Raw genomic sequence first — 23195 nt, 5'->3', positions numbered from 1 at the left:
GTGTGGGTGTCCCGTAGCTGAGGAAGGAGGGACATTTCTGTTAAAGGGAAGTTGGCCTCTTTGAACGGCTAAATATGAGATTTATTCAACAAGCTAGAGTGGTGTATCTATTAACAAGTGATCCGGCCGATAATGCTAATGTTTGTCAGTGAATCATTGTTAATTGTTTGAATATAATATATAGATAGGGATTACAGGACCATGTTTTCATCGCAAGGAGTTATCAGTTCAATGCTCAGCGTAGGCATTGGAAGCCTACGATGCCAAGGAGAAGATTGGAGTGCCTCACGTATTTGCTGCATATCATGTATGATTTTTATGTGTTCTATGTGTCATGTTTGATTGTAATAAGGTCCGCGGTGGTTCTGTCCATCGGCCCGGCACCGTCTATACTAGCGAGGGTCAGTTCGAACCCAGGTGTTGTTTCATATGTGTGTATTTTTCATTTACGTCATTTCATTGGGAAATCTAGGTCTTCATTAGAGTAGGGATTGCTCAGACATGTTGTCGCGTGCATGTTAGTTTTATGTGTTAGTGATATGATATAGCCTCAGTGTTGTGGTAAAATTTTCCGTTCGCGTCATGTCATGATACATCGCTTAGCGATAAACTCACTCATTTCTATCACGCATAATGGACAACGTCCACAGAATAATTCACAACAACACTTATAAATATTAATGTAGTTCATCAGTGTATCTCAATGCATCATTCTCATCATCATCAAGGTTAAATAAACCGTCCTTGTTAGCTAAAATTTAATCCGAATGTGTTCTCATTTTAGTATGGTATGACCCGTATTTTCCTACACAGTATGCCTATAAGGATTACTTTAGTTCAGCGCCTATTTATTTATAATTTCTCAGACCCATGCGCGACCCTGTAGATCTCATGCCGGAGCCATTTTAGGGAAGGGGCGGGTGCAATACATCAATATAATTAAAATAGTCAAAATAAAAATTAATCATTTAATCACAACAGATGGGCGAATGTTTCTTCAATCTGAAAATAAAAATGAACTAATTAATTGTTATTAATCGAAGCATTAAAATTTAAAATATTACACTATCAAAATTATTGCATTATTATGAAATACAAACTTCCCAGTAAAAAAAATTACTCAAAATCTTCTGTGTCGCTATCAATGGTTTCGGTATCTGATGCATCATCCTCGCCGCTGCTCATACTAGTATCAGATTCTTCGTTATTCTGCCACACTGCATCATCTTGGGATCCGTCTAGGCGTTCGAAATCCAAGTCTTTTTTTAAGCTCTTGGAGACTAGTTCAGGTGGTATAAGGTCCCAACTCTTCATTGTCTACAAGCATAATAAGTCGAAGGATTGACGCTAATATTTCCTGTGGGTGTCAATTGCTGATCGCTGCTCTCATCACCCACTCGTAAAATTGATGTAAGTGATCTTTAAATGGTTTTTTAATGTCCAGTTGCTGCAAAGTAGATGTCAGGCCATCGGGAATGACCTTCTGTTGTGTAGTACTTTGAAGGAGAAGTTACTCCACTTCATTTACGCGGTGACATGTTTCAATAGTACATCGGGTCTTCTATTCCACACAGTTTTAACCCAGTCTAGCACGAGTTCTACGAGCATCCACGCTTTCGTTGCACTCGTACATGAATTCCATGAGGAAACTGTATCTGCTTAGACATCGTTTTCAACTTGAATATTATGTAAGGCAGCAAGTTTCTTCTGTCAGTTGTGCATTGTAATTTCTCACTACCGTTGATTTTTATAAAATTATACACTTCATGATCATTTTAGCACAACAGTGCTGTTGCGAGGCACATCGCAAAAGACTGGCACCTGATTAGCATTTCCAATTTGAGGAAGTAAGTATGAAGTTTCCTGGCGCAAACATAAGTAGTAAATTTCTCAGTACCGGAATGTTCGATTATGTATTGTAGCAGACCACAAGAACATGATGTTATGAAAAAAAAAGGAAATGTTAACATTAATAAGAGCAAATATTTACTTTCCTTTTCGTGAATTAGATTCTCATTAACTCATTTTGTCACCGTTTACCTGTGAGGGGCTGCCTGGCCAAGGCGGTAAAGGCGTGCTCGGTTTGCCCGGAAGGACGTGGGTTTGAATCCCCGTCAGGAAGTCGTAAAATTTAAGAAAGAAGATTTCCACTTCTGGAGGTGCATATGGCCCTGAGGTTCACTCAGCATACACCAAAAATGAGTACCAGGTTAATTCCTGGGGGCAAAGGTGGCCGGGCGTAGAGCTAACTACTCTACCCCATCACGTGCCGAGTTTAAGAATGGTGGAAGCCTTTACTTTCCACTCCTCCAAGGGCCTTCATGGCCTGTACAGAGGTGACTTTGCTTTGCTTACCTGCACGTTCTGATACCAGAGCACCCCTGGTTGCAAGGCTTTGAAAATTGTACTACAAAACAAGCGTGTGCAGTGCCGGTATTTCCCGGCGATGTTGCCGATAAACGATAACTTACAGCATTACATATTTCAAATGAAATAAAATAAAGTGAATAAAATGTATCTATATCGCCGCCTACTCCGAATACCTTGGGTGCTGAAAATTTCAAATGATGAAGTCCTTCATCGCATGGTGAAACATAAAGAACTACTACTTACTGTAAAAAAAAAAGAAAAACCCAATATCTAGGGCACATTATGAGAGGTGAGAAGTACCAGCTAATACAACTCATCATTGAAGGCAAAATTCAGGGGAAAAGGTCTGTTGACAGGAGGAGGAATTCATGGCTGAAGGACATCCGAAGATGGCACAACTGCATTTCAGAAGATGCTTTCCATGCTGCAACATCACGTCCGGAGCTGGGTATGTGGACCGCCAACCTTCGCTAGGAGAAGGCGCCTCCAGAAGAAGAAGATAAAATGTACACTGTCTCGCGACTACGGTGTCAAACTACCAATAATTTAGTGTGTCCAGTGTCGGTATTTTCCGGCGATGTTGCCAATAAGTGATAACTTAGAGCCTTACGTATTTCAAATGAAAACTCGTAATATGTCACTGGTGAATAAATTGTACATTGACTTGTGACCACGTTGCCAAACTACCAGTAATCAGTGCGTTGTACGTATATCGGAATATTTATTTATTTATACGTTGTTTGACATCTTGCAAATGTGCCTGTGTTGCCAAACGGCCGATAAGCCACATACATATTAAAATTGCGCATTCATATGCAACTTACACTGCAGTTTCATTTGCCTTTTAAACAGATTGATGAACAAAATTTGGATGTGTGACGATAATGCAATGAAATGTTAAAATTATATTGAAAATATAGGATGAGACGATTACGCGGTGGCGACGATTATGCGGTGAAATATGATACATGTTGTCCATCAATCAGGAGGAGGACACAATTTCAGTTAAATTAAAAGTTCAAATAAAAAAAGAGATCAATAAAAAAACGTACACAGAACAATTACTTTAACCAGTAGACTGGGGCAACAGTAATTTCATATTACCGATAAATAAAATACCTTGGTTCACATACTGATGAAAATGTCTGATGATTTATGTGTGAACTGTTTGATAAGAGAACAGGTCGGCTAGGAAGATGCCTGGTCATGCATGCACACTTTGAACAATCCAGCGTAGTGTAGCCCCCCCAATCAGAGCTTCTGCTACAAGGACAGAGGAGTGCATAAGTTTATACTCAGCTGTCTAAATGTGTGCACTGCTTTCTAATTTCTCATTGTGTTGTAACCATGGTGAATGGTGTACATCAGGTCTATCTGTGACAGTATAGAAGGCGTTCATGTGTCTAATTTAGAGCTGGAAGAGAATTCCAATAACTGAACATGTTTTGTGTCAAGACAATCAGCGGGGTGTTACATGTCCGTTATGACAAATATTTTGGGTCGACTGTACATTGCCACAACACCAAGTGAGAAGGGGAAGTCAGCATTCTCACTCCCGCATTTCTGCTCACTCACACACTTCCCCTCACTGGCCGGATCTCTAAACCAATTGATAATTATGCAAATCCAATGATGAGTGTGAAACATAGCACTGTAGAAAACAGAAGAGAAAAGAAACATTCAACTTATTTAAAATTTAGGGTACAACTGTCAACACTTGCTAAGTGAATTAGTAATCACATTTCTCAGTATTAATGCAGAAGTTAGAAGATTCTTCTGCAGGGAAAGTACATTTGCTGAAATAATAATGTACTTGAACAACATTCTGAAATAACGTCATGAGATGTTATCAACTTGCTGCTGAAGCATATGAAGCTTCATATGAAGAACACAATGAGCAAATTAAAGTAGACAATGCATGCAGTCAACAGCACCAAAAACTCTTGTAGCTTCTTCTCTTCTGCATGTTAAATTGTTCTGTAGTCTATTCTTCAAAATCACTATGCAAAATGACTACCCCATAGAGCACATAACATTGCCAACCATGCAACTTAAATCCAGGTTCAAATAGTTTGAATAATACATGAAGCCATGAGTACAAGTGCAGCTAGCAACAGAGTAGTGCAAAAAGCAATTAATGAGACTGAACAGTCAGGATAAGTCACCTGAAGAACCTCCATTCACTGGCCTTTTAGTGCAGTGTTTTAATTGCACCAAACACCAAGTGACTGTCACGGAATGTAGTTGATTTCCCTGATGCTTTACTCCATTCTCTACACCAGTGGCTCGTTTTCCTTTCATTGCAGAATCATTTGAAAAAGCTGCATGTTCAAAACAGACAAGATATTTCTAAGATCCTCTATCCAATCTAAAGAATGAAAGTTCTGTAGAAACATACTTGCATATCACTGTTGAGATATTACAACCCATAAGGTCATTATACATTATTTCTCACTTCTGTAGAGCAATTTACTGCTGAAGTTTTATCAATCACCAAAACAATTCAGTTTTGTAATCTTGTTCATGTTGTTGAACACTGTTAGTGTAGCAAACTGATAAATGTAATCTACAATTTGAGAAATAATACACCTTCAACATACATATGGTACAAAGAAAGAAACCGAATCATGTCAAAACACCAAACCTACATCTACATTTGTGCGACTAAAGAAAATACAGAAAGGAAGGGCAACTTTCATACAAAAAAAAAAAAAAAAAAAAGCGCAAGAAACAAGCAATAATTAAACATAAGAAATTTATAACAATTAATTCTATAAAAAAAATATTATTAATTTTGGCAGTAAAGAAGATTGTGTAAAATGGTTAGGAATTTATAAAAGTGGTGAATAAATGCTTTATTATCAGTGGAAAAAATATGTAAAAGGTGGTAAAAATAAGACAGGAATGTGTAAAGTGATAAATAAAGTACTAATGTTATTTGTTTTACGTCTCACTAACTACTCTTTTATGGTTTTCGGAGACGAAGAGGTGCCGGAATTTAGTCCCACAGGAGTTCTTTTACGTGCCAGTAAATCTACCGACACGAGGCTGACGTATTTGAGCACCTTCAAATACCACCGGACTGATCCAGGATCGAACCTGCCCAGTTGGGGTCAGAAGGCCAGCGCCTTAACCGTCTGAGCCTCTCAGCCCGGCGATAAATAAAGTACAGTAGCCTTTTGACTATTATGGTTCAGATCATCAATTACCATGTGACCTTTTTCAGTGGAGAGGCTTGTGCGTCCCAGTGAAGCAGATAGCCGAGCCATAGGTGCAACCATGTTGGATAGGTATCTGTCGAGAGATCAGAATAATGAATGGTTCATCAAAAGTGGGGTAATAGTCTTTTGGAAGTTGCAAGGCCAGAAGTCTAGATGATTGACTGATATGGCCTTGTAATAATACTTAACATGGCTCAGCTACTGCTACACGGTTGAAAACAATGGAAAACTAAGGCTGTAACTAACTCCCAAGGACATGCAGCTCTCTCTATGAATGATGTACTAATGATGGCTTCCTCCTAAGTAAAATATTCCGGAGGTAAAATAGTCCCCATTCAGATGTCCGGGTGGGGACTACACGAGAGGGGGCAATCATCAGGAGACGGATACTGACATTCTGCGAGTTGGAGTGGGAATGTTCGAAGCTTGAATTGTTGTGGTAGGTTAGAGAATCTGAAAAGGGAAATGGATAGAGTGAAGTTAAATGTAGTTGGTTTATATGAAGTACGCTGGCAGGAAGAGCAGAATTTTTGGTCAGGTGACTACAGAATTATCAATACAAAATCAAACAGGGGATGTGGAGGAGTTGGTTTAATAATGAATGAGAAAGTAGGGCAGCAGGTAAGCTATTAAAACCACCACAGTGAAAGGATTATTGTTGTCAAGATATATGCCAATGCCCACCACAATAGCACATGTATAAATGCCTACTCATTCAGTGGATAATGAAGAAATCGAAAGAATATATAAAGAGGTAAAAGATTTAATACAATATGTAAAAGGTGATGAGAATCTAATTGTGATGGGAGACTGGAATGCAGTGGCAGGCCACGGAAGAGAATGTAGCAGAAGAAAAATTTGGATTCGGACAAAGGAATGAAAGAAGAACTCGGCTGGTTGAATTCTAAACCAATCATAATTTAGTCCTAGCTAATACTTGGTTCAAAGACCACAAGGCCTGGAGGCACCAGACGGTATCAAACAGACTTCATCAGGTGTTGGATTGCAAGACTTACTCAGGAGAAGACATGGACTCTGACCACTGCTTGCTGGTAATGAAATAAAATCTGAAGTTGAAGAAATTGAAGAAAGGAAGGAATGCCACAAGATGGGATCTAGACAAATTGAAAGAAAAGAGAGTGAGGGAATGTTTCAAGGAACTGTTGCACAAGGACTAAATGAAAACGTGGAAGTAACAGTTGTGAAAAATGAGATCAGTAGGGTTGCCGAAAAAAGAAAAGATCAACTAAGAATCAATGGATAACTGAGGTGAAAATAGACCTGATTGATAAATGACAAAAGTGCAAGAATGCAAATAGAATGAGGAGGGCAGAAAAGAATACAGGTGATTAAAATACGAAGTAGATAGAAAGTGAAGGACAGCTATGGAAGATTGACTGAAAGAGAAGTGAAAGGATGTTGAAGGTCGTGTGGTTGTAGGAAAGGTAAATGCTGCATATAGGAAAATCAAGGAAACATTTGGAGAAAGGAAAACTAGGTCTATGAGTATTAAGAGCTCAGATGGAAAAGAACTTCTAGGGAAAGAAGACAAGACAGAAAGATGGCAGGAACATATCCAAAAGTTGTATCAAGTTAAAGAAGTAGATGATAAGGTTCTGGAACAAGAAGAAACTGTTGATGCTGATGAAATGGGAGACCCAATTTTGAGGTCAGAATTCGACAGAGCTTTGAGAGACCTATACAGGAACAAAGCGCCTGGAATTGATGACCTATCCTCATAATTACTGATTGGCTTATGAGAAAACAGCATGGTGAGGTTATTCCATTCAGTGTGTAAGATGTATGTTACAGCAGAAATAACATCCGATTTTAGGCAGAATGTTGTTATACCTATTCCTAAGAAAGCAGATGATGACAAGTGTGAAAACTGAGGCACTATTAGTTTAGTATCTCATGCCTGCAATATTTTAACATGTATTATTTACAGAAGAATTGAAAGACAAGTGGAAACTGAATTGGGAGAAGATCGATTTGGCTTCAGAAGATATGTATGCACATGTGAAGCAATCATGACTTTACGTCTCATCTTAGAGGACTGAATTAAGGAGAACAAGTCGGTGTACATGGCTTTTGTAGGTCTAGCAAAGGCATTTAATAATGCTGATTGGATCAAGCTATTTGAGATTCTGAAGGTGATCAGGATCAGATACCAAGAAAGAAGAATTATCTACAGTCTGCACAAAAATCAGTCTGCAGTGATAAGAATCGAGGGCTGTGAAAAAACAAGTAGCAATCCAGAAAAGAGTGAGGCAAGGCTGTAATCTTTCCCCTTCCTTTTCAAAGTATATATTACATTTGGTAGAGGAAATTAAAGTGGAATTTGGAAAGGGAATTACAATCCAAGGAGCGGAAATCAAAACCCTGAGATCTGCCGATAATATTGTTATTTTATCTGAGTCTGCAGAAGATCTAGAGGAATTGCTGAATGGTATGGACAGAGAGTCTTCGGCAAGGAGCACAAGATGAAAATAAATAAGTCTAAAAACAAAAGTAAAGGAGTGCAGTCAAACAAAGTCATATGATGCAGGAAATATTATTAGATTAGGAAATGAAGTCTTAAAGGAAGTAGATGAATATTGTTACTTGGGTAGTAAAAGAACTAACAGTGGCAGAAGTAAGGAGGACATAAAATGCAGACTAGGACAAGCAAGGAAGACATTTCTTAAGAAAAGAAATTTGATCACTTTGAACATTGATATAGGAATTAGAAATATGTTTTTGAAAATTTTCTTGTCTGGAGCATGGCACTGTATGGACGTGAAACATGGACGATAAATAGCTCAGAAAGAAAGAGAATAGAAGCTTTTGAAACGCGGTGTTTCAGAAGAGTGCTGAAGGTGAGATGGGTAAATCGAATCACAAATGAAGAGATACTGAATCAAACTGGTGAGAGGAGATTGATGTGGCTAAATTTGATGAGAAGAAGAGATGGAATAAGAGGACACATATTAAGACACCCAGGACTTGTTCAGTTGGTTTTTGAGGGAAGTGTAGGCAATAAGAACAGTAGGCAAGCAGATTGGAGCAGATGTAGGATGTAGTAGTAACGCAGAAATGAAAATATTAGCACAGGGTAGGTTGGCATGGAGAGCTATTTCAAACCAGTCTATGGACTCAAAAAACAAGTTAAATAAGCTGAGATAATTTTAATTTATAATGAATCTTAAAGTAAAAATCAATAACTTATATAGGTCTAATAGCAACAACAGTACTAATAATAGTAATGTGTATACCTAAGAATTCTAGAAAACTCACTTTGCTACACTAATAACTGCTCAGAAATAATTTCTTTAGCATAGAGTATATGTACGTTGATTTGTTAAAAAGGAAACCATTCTTTTTCAGTGTTGACTCAGTTAAAATAACTTTTAAGTTTTTCCAGTCTGGTGAAATATGAAATATAACACTTAAAACTATAACATACCTGTAAATAAAAAAAATAAAAAAAATTTGCACTATAGCAAATTAATGACATATTTATTCTGCAGTAACAGTCTCATATTCTACTATGGGAAACCACGGAAAACCACCTTCAGGGCTGCCGACAGTGGGGCTCGAACCCACTATCTCCCGGATGCAAGCTCATGGCTGCGCGACTCTAACCGCACGGCCAACTTGCCTGGTGTTTCCCATTTTTTACACCAGGCAAATGCTGGGGCTGTACGTTAATTAAGGCCACGGCCGCTTCCTTCCAACTTCTAGGCCTTTCCTATCCCATCATTGCCATAAGACCTATCTGCGTCGGTGCGACGTAAAGCAAAAAAAAAAAAAAAATTAAATTGGTGGATGATGTCCTGTGATATACTGTGGTTTCCATTACAAGATTTGTCCAAATTGCAAAAAATGGTGAAATACATAGAAATCAACTAAAAGATAAGTGAATTACATAAGAATTCATGAAAAAGTGATAAAACAATTAAAACTGACAATGAACTGAAAAGATTGCTCCTAATAATAAACATAAAATATACTTAAAAGAATTATCTTTTATTGAGGACTAGTTTCGGCCCTTTTCATTGGGGTATCTTCAGCTTTATAGATAAACTTAAAAATCTGTATTTCACGTGCGATCTGCTGATGCAGCATCAGGCTTTGAAACGTTGACTTTGCCTTGCAGGGTAAAGTTAGATAGAGTGTTAGGATAAGTTATGGAACTTAGCATGGAGTCAATGTCAGAGTCGCAGTCAGCGTGCTTTCCTCTTACATAGAAGTATTTAGATACATGGATTTTAGGTCCTATGGCCATGAACTTGCACTCAAGAGATAATAAGTTCGAACCCCAGCTCTGAAGATAGTTTTACGTGGTTTCTCATTTTCACACTAAGCTGGTCAACATATTTACGTCACTGAAACAATAAACTACTCCTACTGCTCAGAGGCACAGTATTGTATGTTCTCTTCATATACCTTGTAGCGTATGACCTTTGACTCCTCATGGACTTAGTAGCGTATGACCTTCTCCTTCTCAAAGACATAGTAGCTTATGACCACCTCCTCCTCCTCATGGATTTAGTAATGCATGGCAACTTCCTCCTCCTCCTCAAAAATTAACTTACTACTCAATTCTGTTAAAGAGTTGTGTAAACCTCAGATATATCTCTCTGACATCTTAACAGACAATTGAACTTACATCATTTTCAAATAGAGTGAACGGAATTGCTGTTAAACTTTATACCTCATTACATGCTTTCCTCTGCACCACCATTAAGAATCAAAGTTATGAGATAGAGATTTGAACCTCGAAAATTACCATTTCAACATGAATAAAAATTATTTATAGCCTACGTGATAGGGGATTATTCCTAACTATTACACTGCGAGTTTTATTACATTCTATTCAACTATTTTCGTGCAACTCAGCAAAAGTATAAATTCACCATGTAAAACATGTCAAGATGAAAATGATTAGAATTTTTTTTTCTACAACTTTGGTTATGTAGTATTTTTCAATAGAACCATTGATAACATGATTATATGAAAATAAAATTTTAGACTTCACCCTAAATTACCATTTATGCTAGCATGAACAAAATTATTTATAGACTGCATCATAGCCCTTTATTCCTGACCTTTACATTTCAAGTTATATTACATTCTGTTCAACCATTTTCTAACAACTCAGCAATAGCCTAAATTTTAGACTCATAACCGTGCAGTTTTCAAGACTCAAAAGGCTAGTATACACTGCAGCCTGAGCTACTCAGCCTAAGTTAATCTACATAGACTTGATAGCTATGTTTCAACATCATCTCTGTCTTATGATTCTTAGATCAGCCATGTAGATTTCATACCTGAGCTACTCATCTGCCTTGACATGCTACTCAGCCTAAATCTATACAGACTTGATATGCTGATATGTTTTAATTCTTAGATCAGCCCCTTAGGCTGTTGTCAAGACTCAAAAGGCTAGCGCTTTGCCACATCAGCTACTCAGCCCAAGTCTATATAGACTAGATACTGTACCAGTTACGACTTATACATGAGTATTTTTTGAGTATAAATTACATTTAATTACCACGTGTAATGTTCTGAGCACGCCTGGTTTGTTTACCGTCAGCGGGCCAAGCAAACGAGTGAAGGACAGCTGTGAGCTGTGACGTAGCCACCCTAGACCGCCCGCCCGTCACAGCACGTGTTCCCAGCCTGGACTCGTATATTCTAGACTCCACGTCACATCTTCTGGATTGTTTGACGGGGAAAATTTTGTAACTCCCGTAATAATTACGCTAGCGGCTTGAGCAATATGTCATCTTGTTTGGGATCACCTGAACGTCGCAATGCTCGAGTTTGAAGTAAATTCATCGAGGGATTCAGGAGATATTCAGTCAAGCCGTATTGTGACGTAGACGCCCCGGATCGAATAAAAGGAGGGCGCACTGTAGCCTGTTCACTCAGTTACAGCTGAGTAGTCAGCGTGGATACTCTCGCTGCTACTATCGTCGTGTAGTGACAGTCCCGACGAGGAACTCTGTAATTTTCTAAGTATTCATAAAGTGAACTTGTATTTTCTTCGAGTGTGGGAGAACGAATTCTTCCAAGTATTCTCAAGTGGACTTGCAATATTTCGAGTGTTAAAGAACATTTTCTAAGTCTTCATAATTGAACTTACAATATTTACGGGTGTTCGAAATTGGAATTTTTCCAATTATTCATGAAATGGACTTGCATTATTTACGTGTGTTAAATTCATAATTGGACTTGTATTATTTACGAATTTAAAGATAAAAATTTCATTGTTCCGTATTGAAATTATTGATGTTAACATTAACATTAACATTAACATTATTTACGAATGTTAAAGAACGAATTCATAAATTGAACCTGCAATATTTGCGAGTGTTAAGAGACTCATTCCTCTAATAAACTTGTGTATTTCGTACATGTTCACTCAAAGACTTGTACATTCGCCAGTGTTGATTCAAAGACTTATAAATTTCGCCAGTGATAGACTGTAAATTTATTCATGTGGATGGACTTGTGTTTTTCGTCCTTGTTCACTCAAAGACTTGTACATTCGCCAGTGTTGATTCAAAGACTTATAAATTTTGCCAGTGATAGACTGTAAATTTATTCATGTGGATGGACTTGTGTTTTTCGTCCGTGTTCATTCAAAGACTTGTACCTTCGCCAGTGATGAACTTTAAATTTGGTCAGTTTCATGAGAAGGGACTCGTGTTATTTTTGCCAGCATTTATTCAGAGATGAGGACTTTGCTAGTGGTGAACTTTGAAAGTACTCATAATCCTCGTATACAGAGACATATCATTTTACGAGTGTTAAATTTTGAAAGTCTTGACGAATAATAACCAGTGACTTCGCTAATAGGTTAATCACCCAAGGTTTTCATGAACTAAGATTTATCAGTACTGCGAGTGACCTTGGAGACATCAACCCCCTCAGTCATGTTGGACTGAGGTAATAAATGATCATCCGCAACATCACCTGGATCATCGGGGTTCAACCTGGGCCTCGAAAGTTCGAGGCATCTCTACCTTCTACCAACCCAGACAGTCCAGCTGCTTCTGTACGGAGTCCCTGGAATCTTCTGGAACGTGTTCCAACCTGCTCGGCTTGGTGAACTGGAGAATCCGAGCCATATTATAGGACTATGTGGAAGACAGCTTATATCTACCTGGAGGTGATGTGCAATTTCATGTCTTATATGAATAAACTCATGTTCAGTCAATGTCAAAGTTTTCTTGTAGATAGGACCCTACCTCCTGTACCGAGCCCTAGCTACTAGTCACCCAGGTTTTGCCTTGAGAACTATATACTTGCTTACTTTAAAATATAATCTGAGAGTCGGGCTCTTTTACCGGTACAATACCTACGTATGTTTTAACATCACCTCTGTCTGTCACTCTTAGATCTGTTCTTTGGAGTGATGACCGTATAGTTTTCAAGAGGGTTACCCCTTAGTTAGGCTGTTTACAAATTCGGAAGATGGATGGATGTTTAAACCATATTTAGAAATTTTTTTGGTAGTGGCTTTTCGCCGCACCGACACAGATAGATCTTATGGCGACAATGGGATAGGAAAGGTCTAGGAGTTGGAAGGAAGCGGCCGTAGCCTTGGTACAGCCCCAGCATTTGCCTGGTGTGAAAATGGGAAACCACGGAAAACCATCTTCAGGGCTGCTGACAGTGCGATTCGAACCCACTATCCCCCGTGGGCCAACTCGCCCGGTATTATTCAGAATTAGATGACACCTTAAGTACTATAAGAGCTCAGGGCTAAATGCAAAACAATTAACTTTGTATTTCCTGTCAGCAAATTCATCCAAGGCTATTGATGATGCTTGTTGTTTAAAGGGGCCTAACATCTAGGATATCAGCCCCTAATGGTAAAAAATGAGATGAAATGCAATCACAATTTAAAAGTACAAAATTCATCCACTGACCATAATTCAAAACATGATGATGAAGAATGAATGGATAAATATGCATTTAAAACAAAGAGTGGATCTGACCCGCAATGCCTCACCTTCCCCGAAACAATATTACTGACCAAGGGACTGCTTCCAAACCACAATCCTGAATCGATGATACTTGTTGTCTAAATGGGTTCAATATCCAAGACAATGGTCCCTCATAATGGCATTAAGGTACTACTCACAAGTATTGTACATCGTACAGGTAACGCAGACCTATGGTGTTTCTCACATACTGACGCCACTCATAGGCAACGCAAACCCATGGTGCACCTCACATAGGTATACTAATCACAGGAACTCGTACTATCCCGGGGTGTTCCTCACATAGTGGGTACAAATCACAGGCAACGCAGACCAACAGTGTCACTCATATAGTGGTACTAATCACAGGCAACGCCCAACCCATGGTGTTTCTCACATAATAGTACAAATCATAGGCAAAAGCCTGTGATGTTCCGCATATAGTGGTACTAATCACAGGTACTGGAAACCCACAGTGAACTGCTCTCTGCTGCTACTAATCACAAACCGATTGTGTACCTAACATAGTAGTACTACTCGCAAGTAAAGGCGATCCATGGCTTTCCCCGTGTGATGGTACTAATCACAAGTAGTTTCATGGTTCTAATACAATCATTCCTTGGTTGGCCCTTTTAGTCACCTCTTAAGACAGGCAGGGGATACCGTGGGTGTATTCTTCGTCTGCGGCCACCGCCCACAGGGGGTAATCAAGGCTATTGAGCCTGCTCGTAAAGTCAATATTTTGCTGAGAAGTATATACTGTCAAGACCTCGCTTCATAATACATTTGTTGCATTACCTTTCAGTAGTCAGTTAACTTGGCTTGAGCTGTTAGCTCATACTACTGTAGTCTTCGGTCCAAGGGAATCTACAGACTTGATATACTGATAAGTTTCAACATCACCTCTGTTTAATAAACGGCCATTTTTGAAGAGGTTATCCTCTCAGCTAAGCTGCTTTCAAACTCGGAAGTGTCCTGGTCGGATGTTTGAATAAAATGCAAGATTTTAGAATTCACTTGCAGCATGTATGCTGTGTAGCTGCTAGTTTACACTAGTCTTCAGTCCAAGGGAATCTACAGACCTGATATGCTGCCATGTTTCAACATCAGATCTGTCTAATAACAGAGCATTTTTCAGGATGTTATCTGCTCAGCTAGGCTGCTTTGAAACTTGGAAGGTGGTGGTGGTGGTGGTGGTGGTGGTGACCAGTCAGGTTGGGGATTTTAAATTTTAATTGCTGTAGCTCAAAGGTTGGGTGTTTGAATTAAATGCAAACTTTTAAGATTCACTTGCAGCATGTATGCTGTGCAGCTGACAGCTTACACTAGTCTTTGGCCCAAGGGAATCTATAGACTTGATATGCTGCTATGTTTCAACATCATCCCTATCTAATAACTCTGCAGTTTTTAAGAGGTTATCCCCTCAGCTAGACTACTTTCAAACTCGGAAGGTAGTGGTGGTGGTGGTGGTGGTGGTGGTGGTGGTGGTGGTGGTGATGGTGGTGGAGGTGTCCCGTCAGGTCAGAGATTTTAACTTTTAGTTGCTGTAGCTTGAAGGCCAGGGTGTTTGAATTAAATGCAAGCTTTCAATGCATAATCATTTAATCACCATGCTAGTCTGCAGTCTAAGGGAAGGAGCCCTGGGTTCAATTCCTGGTCATGTCAGGGATTTTAACTTTTAATTCCTCAAGTCAAAAGATCAACACCAGACTTCATTAAAATCTACACACAAGACCAGCACTATACCTCGTAAGCTACTCTGCTTTAGTTTGGGAGTAAAAAATCCACAGCCTCCCACTACAGTTGTTACACAAATGGTTTTTTTCAGTTCTGAACACAAAGTTTTAATCTCTACGTAATGTAAACATTATGGTAGGCAATTATAAGTCTCTAGAGTTCAAATCTATAAGCTCAAAAAGTTAAAATAAAAAACTGAGTGTTCCAGACACTAAAAACAACAGAGCGCTACGCATCAGCACACACGCCAGCGCAGATGACTCCACACTCGCTCAGAACTAAGTTACTGAGGTAACCATTCAGAGTTACACCCATATAAGCAATGCATATGTATTAGGCCTTACACCACATCTGTAGTCCAATATGAACAATGGACAGTCCTCGTCTTGCTCGGAATTCAACGCTCAGCTCGGAGTTCCTGAGGTCACCCCCAAAGTTATTTCCATGTAAGCAATGCATATGTATTAGGCCTTCCACCATCTCCCTAGTCCCATAAGAATAACGTATAGTCGCCATCTTGTTCAGAATTCCATGTTCAGTTCCAATTTCCTGATGTCCCCCTCCAATGTTATTCCTATATAAGCAATGCATATGTATTAGACCTTACACCACCTCCTTACTCCCATACGAACAATGTATAGTCACCATCTTGCTCGGAATTCAAAGCTCAGCTCCGAGTCTCTGAGGTCTCCCCCAAAGTTATTTACATGTAAGCATTGCATACGTATTAGACCTTATACCACCTCCCTAGTCCCATAAGAATAATGTACAATTGCCATCTTGTTCAGAATTCCATGTTCAGCTCCCATTTCCTGAGGTCACCCTGCAAAGTTATTCCTATATAAGCAATGCATACGTATTAGTCCTTACACCACCTCTCTAGTCCCATATAAACAATGTACAGTTGCTATTTGCTCGGAATTCGAAGTTCAGCTCCGAGTACCTGAGGTTGTCCTTCAGAGTTATTCCCATATAAGCAATACATAAGTATTAGGCCTTACAGCACCTCACTAGTCACATAAGAACAATGTATTGTCACCATCATTTTCAGAATTCCAAGCTCAGCTCTGAGTCTCTGAAGTTGCCCTCAAAAGTTATTCGTATATAACCAATGCATATGTTTTAGGCCTTACACCACCTCCTTAGTCCCATTATAACAATGTATAATCACCATCTTTTCAGAATTCCAAGCTCGCTCTAAGTCCTTGATGTCGCACTTCAAAGTTATTCCTATATAACCCAAAGCATACATATTAGACATTACACCACCTCCCTAGTCCCATAAGAACAACGTATAGTTGCTGTCTTGTTCAGAATTCCAAGCTTAGCTCTGAGGCCATGAAGTAGCCCTGTACCATGTCTCATAAGAACAATGTATAGCCGCCATCTTGTTTGGTTGGGTTAAGCTTGCAATCTTATGCGATTAGCCTTCTTGAGCATCAAACTTGGATCTGTAAGGTTGGCACCTCTGTAAGGTTAAGCCTGGGATCGAATCCAAGCCTGTAAAGTTAAGCTTGCACACGGAGTCAGTGTTAAGTTATGACGTCATGTGAGGTTAAGCACGCACTCTTGGCCAGCATTTCAAATCATCTACACTGAGACATCACCTGGCAGAGGAGGCCGTCTCTCCGATGCCAGCGGAGGCCGCCAAACTCTCCAAAATACATTAGTGTGGACTATATTTCAAAACGATCATGCATGAATAGAAAGTTTCAAAATGCTGTTGGAGGAAAATATTGAGGATTCCTTGAACAACTCATTGCATAAACATGTTGATTCTGAACCAAATGTTAAAAAAAAAACTTTGTCTGTCATGCAAGATCTCTCATTGGATGATATGCTACTTTTTGGTCACATAATGCACCAAGAAGGCAGTCTTCAAAAGTTCATTGTTGAGGGTATAATAATTTCGTATGGCTATTTCTAGCCGGGTGCAGCCCTTGTAAGGCAGACCCTCCGATGAGGGTGGGCGGCATCTGCCATGTGTAAGTAACTGCGTGTTATTGTGGTGGAGGATAGCGTTATGTGTGGTGTGTGAGTTGCAGGGATATTGGGGACAGCACAAATACCCAGTCCCTGGGCCATTGGAATTAACCAATGAAGGTTAAAATCCCCGACCCAGCCGGGAATCGAACCCGGGACCCTCTGAACCGAAGGCCAGTACGCTGACCATTCGGCCGAATCAGACTTGTTGAGGGTAAAATCTAAGGAGGCAGATGACGAGGATAAGTACCAACATGATGTATGACATGTAGAATGGACCCTTAAAGAGCTCTCTCCATGTAATCACACTGAAGGCTTTGGACAGATAAGAATGGCAGAGCATGGTTCATTAGCTAAATGGCTGAATTATGATAGTCATGAGACAAACCTAATAAAAGCTCTAATTAAAAACATTAAGTCTTTATGGACATAGTGTTAAGGAATAAGTAAGAGTAACAATACACAATCTCTGATCACCTCTGTAATCAGTCTTGTAAATGATTTAAAAATAAGTAGAGAAAGTTTATGAGTAAGGTTGTGTATTTAGACAGACGGTTTGGTACAGTTTTATAATAGGATGTAGATTAGACTTATGAAGAATTTAGATATGTGACAACATGGTAAAAAAATACCACATCAACCAATATCTATAGCATTACTTACACCACATAAAAAGGTATTTTCTAGGAAAAATCTTGGTATTCAGAGATCACAACGTTTGTGCCAAATAGGTTTTATAAATATGAAGCAGAACACAAATAGGTGGAAGTGTGCCTAGACAAATTTTAAGGAAACAAAATGATACAGTAATAATTTCCTCCAATCAAGAATTAAGAGATAAACAACGTACCAGTCAGAGTGGTTCCACCATGAGAGGCTAACAAGCTGACTAGTGCCTGAGTGACTGCAAACCCAGCAGTTGGCTGGCTCATACCAGTCACTGCTGCTGCTATCAGTTCCTACAACATACAAATAACAAGATCACCTCAGCAAGGACTTCAAAATGATCTAAAAACTTTAATAGTTCTATTACCTATATAGGTCACTATGAAAACTTTACACATAGTGTGGTCCTCAAAGAACTTCGAAGCACTACAGGCTAACTTCCTATTTTTTATGCACTATATAACTGATAATCATGCTTGTAGATGTTCAAAATGCACAAAAATTCTGGATCCTTTTATCCTCAACATTTCAAGCTCCTCAAAGTAAAGCCATTCAATGACTAGCTGAGACAGCTATCCAAATGGCAACAGCTACACAGCTAGTCATTCCATTTAGTATTATATTAAGAAAGGCACATCAGTAAGTGGTATCTGAATTCTTATTTGGTTAGCTGCATGGTGCAATTGGTTTGGCATCTTCCTACACTCAAGGCAGCAGGATCCAATCCCACCTGTGATGATTATTGTTTGAAGGGGAAGTACAGCTAAGTATCCATCCCCAATTAACCTTAATCAGAGGAAAAATAGAAGAGTAATAACTCTTCAAAGAATGGGGATATCAACAAAAGAAAGAAAAGAATAATTCAAGCGTGAATATAAAATACTCTCTAGACTGGAAGAGAACAAGTGGTGACCAACCAGGGGTATGAATTTCATGTTTTTGGTCCGTATTGAACTGAGAATAACATATGAATAATAACACAGTAAAGGTTTCCACCTATTCAATACTAATATGTATTTACAATATTTTAAATTACATGGAACTAGTTTCGACCCACCTAGGGGTCATCATCAGCCATATTAAAGTATAAACAACTCTTGTCGAATCTTAAAACATGTTATTTTAACAGTAAGAATCTTATGGATTTAAAATTTATAAAGTGAAGTGTGGTAATGAAATGAGAAATGTTAGTATGGTACAGGTGAGTAATAATTAATAATTATACGAGGAATATACATATTAAGAAGTTTGGAACAAAGTATAAATGGGGTGCTTAGTGTTGTAAAAATTATACACTCATGGATATCAGTAGTCCTCGTACTAAAGAATACAATGTAAAATGACACATATAAAAATATATACACAAGTATGTACAAAGTTTGGAGAGTAAAAGGTGATACTCTTTATATGCCGAGTCGGCTTGACACTGATCAGCTTAAGCAGAGAAATTAGGCATTTGGTGTATTAAAGCTGTGTTGACTGGCAGCATTGTTGATTGTTGGACTTGAAGTTATTTTTGAATTTCTAGTTAAGAAGAAGGTGCATACTGCGCGTGGAGATATTAATTCTCAGTTCTTAGGGGAAACCAAATAGAACCTGTTAAAATGGAGAAAAGCCGGTAAAAAACAGAGCACGGTGGGAGGAAAAGGTTACCATAAAGTGAAAGGATGCTTACCTCGTGCTGCGGTGTGTGCAGTTTAGCTGATGGTGTGCGACTGGTGGCGAGAAGAGAATGTGGGCAGAGAGGAGGGCAGGCGTGTGCGGAAGTTGCACAGGAAAGACGAAAGCAAGGAGGGAGGTACAAATAAGTGGAAGTAATGCCACACTAAGCTAGGGGATAGAAGTTCACCAATTCACAGACCAAAGATGAAAGCTCCTAATGTTACTCACTTTGGTTGCTTCTTAAAACAGGTATTATGAATACATGCTAAGGTCCTACCCACAGGGGACTGCCTCAGTAAGTCAGTATTTCAGAAGGTTTAAATACAAGAAATACCTACTGTTACATTGCTACATAGTTCATAACATTCATTCTCCAGTAAGGTTAGATACCAGATTCATTTCATGAAATGTACGACACTAGGGCCTAGTGGTCTAAAAAGTAAAGCATTATAGAAAAATGCTAAATGGTGGAAAATTGAACTCTAAAACTAAATTACTATTCAAACATGTTTGCATAATGCACAGGTTTTATATTTTCTTGAGTATAGTAAGTTATTCGTGTAATAAAAGGAGTAACATCAGCTGTCAAAGAATCTTAACAATTACACTCATCTGAAGAACATATACAAAAGATCTGACTTCTCTGATATATAATCATGAAATTTTACAAGCACGCTTCTTCCATCTGTCAGCTGTGTTGATATCAATGAAAAAAACCCTCTCAACATTAGCACTGTATACATGAATAGCAAAATAATACTAAACCATTTTCAACAGTTTGATATGGCTGTTTTCATGCTTTTTATTTCTACTAATGAAATATCATTACAAATTTTCAAATATAGAAATATTTTGTTTGGTTCCAATTACATTCCTCAGCATATCACTTTATATCTTCGATTTCAATACCTTCCTCACTCAAAAATTTAATACACCTCTGAACATCATGCATGCACACTTTTACCTTCAAGTTCATCAAATTAAAACACACTCTGACAAGGACATATACCATTTCTACAAATAATTCAAACCTTCACTATACAATGAAACAGCCTCTTTAACAAAACCATCCACCTCTTCATCAAATTCCTCTACCCTAGCATTCGCCAGTATTTGTTGTGTTTAGAGCAATGAAAGACATCTCTAATCTATTCTAAGAAGGGAGCACACATTATCTAATATACCAGTCATTTCAGCAGTGCTTGTTTGTTCCCTTTCAGATTGTTTTATATCATCAAGAAACAAAGACATTAATGAATGCAAATGATATAAATATGCCTTACTCAGTCTGTTTTAAAAAAACATTTTCAGCACCTTACGGAAATAGGACATAGATGAGAAAAGAGATTTTAATTCCTCGCACATCTCAATTATTCTTTCAAGGGATGGAAACAGAGATAACCATCTTGTTTTGCTATGCCAAGGAAGTTGCTTTAAGTTAATTTTTATAAAAAATACAATAATCTTTCAGTTCACCTGTTCTTACTGTATAGATAGAAAAGTGATTATAAAGCTTGAACAGAATGCACTATAAAACTATACTTAAACTGTCTGATCCATGTTGGATGGCACTGTGAAGTATATGAGCCTGCCAACCCACACCAAGTATATACTTGAGAAAATGGAAATTGCAACACCATGAAGGCATTGGTCGTTTGTGTTGACTTTCAAGATATGGAACGATGCCATGTAGAAATGTAAATGATCAAAGTTTCAGACCCATTGGATTGTTGCTACAGGTCTCCCCACGTGATTGGTCGCGGAGGAATCAACTCCAGTATACGGACTCTGGTGTAGCGTAGTTGACTTGCAGTCTGTGCAGTGAAGTGTTCCCCGTCAAACATGCCAAGACGACAGAGAAGAGCACGCTATCAACAACTGTCGCCGTTTGAGAGGGCTCGGATAATTGGGCAGTGTGGGGCTGGATTATCGCTAAGGACTATCGCTGTACGTGTTGGCCGACAGACATCTATGGTACAACGTGTATGGCAGCAGTGGTCAAATGAAGGTACCCACACTCGTAGACCTGGCACAGGCCCAGCGCGACAGACAAATGTGAGAGAAGATCGCCGCATCATTCGGATGGCCCGGATGGAACCCCATGCAACAGCAGCGCAAATTCGAGCAGCTGTGGCACCCCGTGTTACACAATGAACAGTTGGTAATCGCCTGTGTGCAGCTGGCTTACGAGTCCGTGTCCCTGCAGAAGGTGTTCCATTGACCCCACAACAGCGACGTGTAAGGCTGGCCTGGTGTTGAGAAAGATCGACGTGGGTCGACGGATGGCATAGGGCCGTCCTTAGTGATGAATCGCGCTTCTGTCTTGGCCGCAGTGATCGCCGGAATCGTGTGTGCCGACGTACCGGAGAGAGGGGCCGCCCAGATCTTATTGTCGAGAGGCACACAGGGCAAACACCAAGCATTATGGTCTGGGGAGCTATTGGCTTTAATGTGAAATCACAATTAGTGCTTGTTGAGGGCACTATGACTGCTCGACAGTACGTTGATAGGGTACTCAATCCAGTGGTTGTCCCTATGATGGCGAACATTGCGAATGGGATGTTTCAGCAGGACAATGCCTGGGTTCTTACTGCACGCATCTCTAGAGAAACTCTCCACATCACAACCTTAGAATGGCCCGCCAGATCCCCGGACCTCAGTCCTATTGAGCATATGTGGGACATGATGGGTCGACAACTGGCCAACCGTCCTCAGCCACCCACAACTCTGGAACAACTGACCCGTGCAGTGCAGAAAGCATGGACCACAATTTCTCAGGAAGCGATCCAGGGCCTTATTGACTCAATGCCTCGATGAATTCATCAATGTATTGCAGCTCATGGTGGGCACATCCTGTATTGATTGTTGTCCAAACTTGCGGTCAGAGGGACCTGAAAATGTAACCATCGAATCACAACCGAACACTCGTCCTGCATGTTCAATTGCAGCAATGTAGCACCACTCCTTCTGGGTGTTGCAATTTCCATTTTCTTCAGTGTATTTTCATTAACATATGATTTTAATTTACTGAACACATTCTTGCCTTCAGCTTGCCATATACCACCAAAATGATTGTTGGTACTGTTAGCGGCAAATGCTACACATTTTTTTTTTACCTAAACTTGACAAGGCATCTCTAATGTACGATGATATTTTCTCTGCAGTTTCATTTGAAATAGTTTTGATTTCAACTACCTTTGTATGAATATCCCCAGCTTTAAGGTCAAAGTACTGAATCAAAATAGGAAATATTTTCCGGACGATGATTGCTACTGTCAGTCTTCTTCTTCATGTGCCATGCCCTCACAGAACATTAGTGATCAGTAGCCTGATCTGCTGTTTGTTCATAGCTGATCTGAATAGAGTAAGGTTCATCACCCCAAATCACTGGCTCAAGTTGCCGAGCCATGATGTTCTATTTCGTCCCAGGTCTTTACCATTAATTTTTCCTTGGAGTATTACTTGTAGAAGTTGGTATTTACTGTTTTGCATCATATGACCAAAGTATTCTTAGCTTCCTTCTTTTGAAGGCAGTGAGAATTTCTACTTATTTGTTCATATGGTGCAAAACTTCTATATT

General features: G+C 39.2%; 1 protein-coding gene across 1 annotated transcript in view; it reads right to left on the bottom strand.

Annotated features, from left to right (window-relative positions):
• The window catches only part of LOC136858059 (probable E3 ubiquitin-protein ligase HERC1), an 850878-nt gene that overhangs the window by 283911 nt on the left and 543772 nt on the right, over positions 1-23195 (bottom strand). The window contains exon 47 of the mRNA XM_068225263.1: positions 18138-18246. Within this exon, the coding sequence (XP_068081364.1) occupies positions 18138-18246 (109 nt within the window). The remainder of the gene's footprint in view (positions 1-18137; positions 18247-23195) is intronic.

The sequence above is a fragment of the Anabrus simplex genome, chromosome 1 (assembly GCF_040414725.1).
Source record: "Anabrus simplex isolate iqAnaSimp1 chromosome 1, ASM4041472v1, whole genome shotgun sequence".
NCBI lineage: Eukaryota > Metazoa > Arthropoda > Insecta > Orthoptera > Tettigoniidae > Anabrus > Anabrus simplex.
This window is presented reverse-complemented; position numbering and strand designations above follow the sequence as displayed.